The 6,000-nt window shown below is 52.9% G+C and overlaps 1 protein-coding gene across 2 annotated transcripts in view; it reads left to right on the top strand.

Annotated features, from left to right (window-relative positions):
* Window positions 1–738: 738 nt before the first annotated feature.
* The window catches only part of LOC142567928 (zinc finger MYND domain-containing protein 19-like), a 30,061-nt gene continuing 24,799 nt past the window's right edge, over window positions 739–6,000 (top strand). Inside the window, exon 1 of one of the 2 annotated variants that reach the window (XM_075678016.1) lies at window positions 739–1,121. In XM_075678016.1, coding sequence (XP_075534131.1) covers window positions 1,038–1,121 — 84 coding nt within the window. In that variant the 5' untranslated portion in view covers window positions 739–1,037. Of the gene's footprint in view, window positions 1,122–3,286; window positions 5,118–6,000 lie in introns of those variants that run through there. The other variant, XM_075678017.1, reaches the window with a different exon arrangement.

Genomic DNA, 6,000 nt, shown 5'->3' with positions numbered 1-6,000 from the left:
ACGCTGAGCCCGCTACTTTCCTGTCGAGAATGCTCTATCTTGCTGATAACGCGCATGCCGTTCGTGACTGGGAAGTACCGGGCTCGCGGCGTTAAAGAAAGGAAATCCGGACAAGACAGATGACGATTATCGTTGTGTTGCAAGATACGACCCAAAGGGTGTAATTTTGTTTAAGAATGTAGGCGTTTACTTTCGACACCGCTCACATATTAGAAACTAGTTTCGGTTTGTATTTGGTGATGTCCAAAACCTGGCGTTTATGACTTATTTTCTGCTGTTAAAATCACTTCCGCCGCATTCAACCAGCAGAAGCATAGCCTTTAAGATTGGTATTACAAATTCAAAAGGCGTAACCCAATGGCGGTACGCGGCTTTCAGCACCATCTATACAACATTTGATTTTTTTCTAACTGCTTTTATTTCTAAATTTTGTACAATTTATGGTCAGTTGCTGTGCCTGACGTTAGTGTTACGTATTCTTTCAGTTAACAAGCGTCTTGCAACGCGTTAACGATGGAATGCAATTAGGAAGTGTTCGTAGTCTTCGCGTTACTACTTGAAAGTTACTTTTATGCAATGCTAAGCTATTGACGCTCGCTAAATAGCTATATACAATTCGATTTCATCAAATGACAAGTTTTCTTTTGTGTTCCGAATATAAGCCGCGCGCGCACGTTGTACGGAAATTTGTGCCGGCAGGAAGTGTGTGGCGCAGTGGTCGCGCCAGCTGCAAAGCCGTTGGAAAAGCGTTCTCGAGGTGATCGGTCGCTCACATGTTCTTCGCGGTGTCGCGCGTTCGGGGGAGGCGAAGCGGGTGCGTGTGCCGCGGCCCGTCGCTTTCTATTTCCTTCGTGGTTCGCGCGCTTGTGTGCAGTGCTGCTTCCGCGTGAGCTCGCGCGGTTAGGTCGTGCTCCTGTTCCTCGTGGCCGAATCGAAACCCGCTGCGACCACTTCCGCCAGCGTCGCCCGTCGATCGTTCCACCAAGCCGCATCGGTTTCTACGGCGGCGCCTTTATGCCTGCACCGAGCTCGCCAAAATGAAGGACCAGGCGGGCCCTTCGGACTCCTGGGTGTCCGGCGTCAAATTGGGCATCGTCAGGCTGGGCCGTGCCGCAGGAAAGGTAGGGCACCGCCGTAAGGGAAAGTGCTTCGCACTCTTCCGGTTTCCAGTATATCTTCTCTGCCCGCGTTTTACTGGCCGCGCCAGACAAAGGCCCTCTCTCTTCCCGCTTCCACCGCTTCCGTTTATCGTTATGTCCGCTGTTTCTGGGCGCGTCGCAATTTGCCTGCTGCAGCTTGCGACGGGCCCCGAATGCTGGCGTGGTTTCATTGTTTCCGCGTAATCTGCAGACCTTGGAACGCACGCGTGCACGTATGAGTCGTATCCGAGGTGTGCGTTCCAGCTGCCCCGACTGATGTCTCGGTTGTCGCGCGCGTTTGTGCGTCATCCAGTGGGGACTTCTCACGAAGCCCTTTGCCAATATATTCTCGGTACCGCTGGTGCAATATTTCGGCCGTTTTGTTGAGACGGCCTTTATGTGTACTACCCGCGCTTTCGCAATCTTCGGTTGCCGTGCTTCGCCGCGGGCTGGCACAAGTTCGTAGAGCTCCCGTGTAAGAACGGAGCGGAGAAACAAAAAAAAAAAAAGTAAAAGAACTAAAAGACTCCTATCGGAAGGCCTGCTATTATCGTTCAGGAAGTGAAAAGGAAAAGTGGACCGACGGTTCCCCGTCCGTGCTGTCTGGACATGCATGATTTCAGGGCGCAGGCAAGGGGGTTTAGTCACTTTTTAATATTTTTTCCCTTTGTTATGTAGTTCATGGTCGTTGAAGCACGAACGCGGTTGCTGTCGCCTCTTGCAAAACGCGCGAGGCAGTTTCATCACAGAAGACTCAGTAGCTTTGCAAACGCCCTGTTGACAACGCTGTTGCGAGAGCTTGCAGAATTCGGTGCTGCATTGACACACGCCGATCAGCAGTCACTGCAGGGAAGCCGCATTGACCTTAGCTGAGCAAGTGTTTCTATTATTCAGTAGATGTTGCTTGTGCTCATAGTTTATGTCAATCGCGTTTCCGCCGTGAATGGGATATTCCTGAATGTTAACTATGAGTAAATCTTGGCCAGAGCTTCGGGCTCGAAGCACGCATGTTCGAACGGCGTGGATGAAGCCGGCACTGTCTAATTTGAGCTGCACTCGGTTTCACGTTCTCGGTTGGCCGTATTCCAGCGCCGTTGATAGGGAAGGTGCTGCTTCGGCCCTCCTAACCAGTCCCGATCAGAGCGCCAATCGGTGAGTCTGCCTGGAACCGGCGTGCCTGACGCCGGCACTGCACGGTAGCTGGCAGCGTCTGCATCGCTCCATGTGATTTGCCTGTATTTACTTGCCGTCGTGGCCGTCGGTGCTGCCTCTATCAGCGCCGGACGGAGAAGCGGCGTCGGGCCTTGGCATCGTCGAACCGCGGAAACGACCCAGACTTCAAGAGTGTGCTGCCTTTCGGCGATCAATAAGGGCCCGAGTCGTCCTAGCGGTGGCGGTTCGCTCGCCAGCCGCGCCGGGGCGGCCCGGCTAATCTTTTGTCTTTGAATTCGTCTGCGGACTGTCGCGATCTGCCTTATCCATTGTTTTTTTTTTCCGTGATGTCAACGCGAACAACAGGGGCGGAAACGTTCGCATGGGAGGCGACGGCGGCGTTGGGTGAATCAGCTGGCCGGTGCACCTTCGAAAGCCGAAGGTCGGCCTCCTCCTCCTCCACTCTAGTCTGACCGGTCACCGGCCAACAAAAGGCAACACCCGTGTACAAAATTCAGCCTCCGCCGCCGCGGTGCTTCTTCGATTGCTTCTTTCTTTTCCCCCGCTCTGAAAGCGTCTCTCGTTTATGCATGTGTCGCGCCCGTTTCTTGTGTGCGCGGCTTCTCAGACACGAGAGCGTTGGGGGAGAGAGGGGGGGGGGGGCGATTTCAAAAGCGAGCGCGCCCTCCCTGCGTCCATCGCCAGACACCTTCGCGACCCCGCCGTTCGTGCATGCGAACAGCTGCTGCTCGAGGCGACCGGGGTTTGGCGGGGGACTCGACGCGAAGACCACGATGACGCTGCTGGCTCGTTGAGCAACTGCCGCGTTCGCTTTTCGGGATTGGGGAGGGTGAGCCGGTTGCTCAGTGCCCGACGCTTTTGTGGCGCGCGTCTCCGCTCGGATACCCTTGGTTTGTCGCGCGCGGCGTGGGGGGTGAACGGGGATCGTTTCTTTTTTGCATCGGGAGGAGAGGGGGGCTTTGACGTCGAAAGGGACCTTGGGGATTGCCGTGGTACAGTGGAGGTCGCGCGCACCTGTTGGTCCTTGGAAGCCGGCCGTCGTCTCTGGACGAATCTAGCGATTCGTTCATTTCTTGTACAGTCGGTGCTGAAAGCTTTTAAAGCCTTTCCGCGCGTTCGGCCGAAGGTCGGCTGGTGTCCCATAAATTTGTTGACCTCGAGATCGTGACGCGTAATTTGCTCATTCGAGCTTTGGTTACGATTTCTGCGATAAGAATACGGCACCAACACGCGGGCGCAGATCAACGGGGTTTGCTACAAAGGAGTACGTGCTCACATTCGCGCCGAAAACTCAAGAACACATCACTGACGATGCACGCGCGCCACACATGCCTTTCACTAATTGCTTTCCGAGATCCATATAGGAGCGCTGATGTGGTTATCGACTTGTATGCAAACGGCCTCATAAACATTAATCGGCATTTTTAGCTCTGTTTATCACACGTATGCTGTCAAACCGTAGCGAAACGTCGGCGTATCGATGCGCCGAAGCTGTATCGGCACAAGGCACCGATGCAGGCTCTTGTTGCGCGTGCTGCGGCTCCTAAATGTTCAGCAAACACTACAGCTCATCGTAGCTGAGCACGGTCTTGAAGAATGCTGGAAGACGCCCGCTTCATTAGCCTGCGCGTATGCCATAGAACTGTCCCAGTCCTTTGACTGTTGCAAATTGTCTAACTTCATGAAGTACTGCACGTGGTCTAGTTTCACTCCTTGCGGAGCGTTCTCCGTTTGTTTCCCCGGGATTACTCCAGAATTTCCGCAGTTTCCTCCGCCCTCGAAGCATGGTTGTCGTCCATGATATTAGTCCTTACGCATCTACAACTACACGCACTACGCTAAACAGGCCGACTCCTAGTTCGCACAGTGCGATTTTGCTTGCGCGTGCGGCGTTTCTGGTGCGCCAGGTGTGTTCGGAGGTGCCGAACTTTGGGTGTGCGGATAAGAAGCGCCCCAAATTTCTGACGCTAGAAAATGTGGCCACGCGTAAGGTCTTGAGAGAACGGCTCGCTATCGATAGTCCCGTGCCGACAGCGCGCCTATCGTTTCCATCAGCGCCCCGAGTCTTGCACGACCGACGCGCGCTGCGGGAGACGGCACAGACCTCGGCTGATAAAAGCGGCGCGGACAAGGCGAGCATGCTGCGTGGCCCGGATTAAACGACGACCTCTGCTGGGGCTCGTCCGTCAGTGTCTTCTCCCCTTCCTCGCGTGGGCAGAGAGCAAGCAAGCGCGCGAGCGGGCAGCCATGGCTAGCACTTTGATCCCTGGCGGGCCGGTTTTTGTTACCGCCAGACTTCCGGAATCCGCAGCAGCAACCTCGCCCACTGGTCGCCGCTGTTTGGTTGCCGGCCGAGCATCGCACCCCTGCCGTCGTTTCCACACACAGTTGGACCAGAAAGATAGCGGTGGGCCCAAAGGGGCGCGCCCAAAAACAGTTTCCGGTCGGTTTCCGATACAAGCGGGAGGACGTCGTTGGAGCAGTGCGCTGGCTTTGGCCTGCGTCCGTTTAGTCCTCGAGCAGTAGTCGATAGCGGAGCAGTGGCTATGGTGGTACTAAGCTCTAGCGAGTTTGGGGCTCGCGATCGAAGCCGTTCACATCGTCGTGTAGCCACCGTTGGTGTGTGTCAGGTTCTCGCGTGCGAATATCTTCGAGCACCGTGTCACTATTGTAGCGGCGTTTGTGCAGTGAACTGCGCGGAGTTCATCAGCCGAGCAGCTGGGTTGTTGGGCGTTCAGTGGTTGGTGGTCCAGATGAAGGCAGATATTCTTACCAGAAGTCATGGGGAACCGCCGAGGTTCTGTGGTTAGTTTCTCAACTATCAATATTAAGTGACATGATTTTTCGTTGTTATGAACAACTTGCTATGGCCACGCCTGCAACATTTTCCCCATGCTGATGTCAGTGATTTCTTTTAGGAATGGCAGACATGATGGGTGGTGAACAGAATTTGAGAATTCACAATCGGCACTGTTTTTTTTTTTTTTAGTATTTTATGCAGCCAATTCATGTAAACTGTACTGGAAAAGCAAAGGAATATCTAAACAGCACAAGCCTGCTGTGGAAAAATCAGCACAGTTGATGTCAGACACTGAGTATCAGCAGAATAGCCAGAATTTTAAACTGTTGTTATAAAATCCCTGATACAACCAGTGTTGGAGTATGCTTGTGTTGTTTGGTCTCCTCATAGGCAACAGGAAATTAATCTGTCGGAATCCATTCCAAGGAAGCCAGCATGCGTTATCTTTCACCGCTGCGACTGCGACTTTTCTGCATCCACAGCTCTAGACTCGCTGAATCTAACCCCTCTCTCTCGGCATCACGATAAGGGATATTCAAAAACATTACACTGCTAATTGTCCTTATTGCCTGTAAAACGCCTTAAGTTTGCCAAGGAATCGTCAGCTCGGAGTCACTGTAAACTAAACATTATACCTATGTTTGTACAAACTAATATATTCAAATTCAGTTTCTTTCCCCGGACAATTGAGCTCTGGAACTCCTTAAAAGCGGCAGTACTCATTGCTTGCCGCTCTGCAAGTTTGTGTCCAGACTTCGCTACAAGTAACCACATTTTAAAGGGATTTATTTTGCTGTACTTTAACCTTGCTTGATTGTTGCATTATTTTTTCATTTTCTTTATGTATAACGTCTCCCACTCCTGATAAAGCCCTGACTGGGCTGCAGT

This window comes from Dermacentor variabilis, unplaced genomic scaffold (genome assembly GCF_050947875.1).
Source record: "Dermacentor variabilis isolate Ectoservices unplaced genomic scaffold, ASM5094787v1 scaffold_15, whole genome shotgun sequence".
NCBI lineage: Eukaryota > Metazoa > Arthropoda > Arachnida > Ixodida > Ixodidae > Dermacentor > Dermacentor variabilis.
Note: the sequence above shows the minus strand (reverse complement) of the source record. Positions and strands in the feature narration are given on the sequence as shown.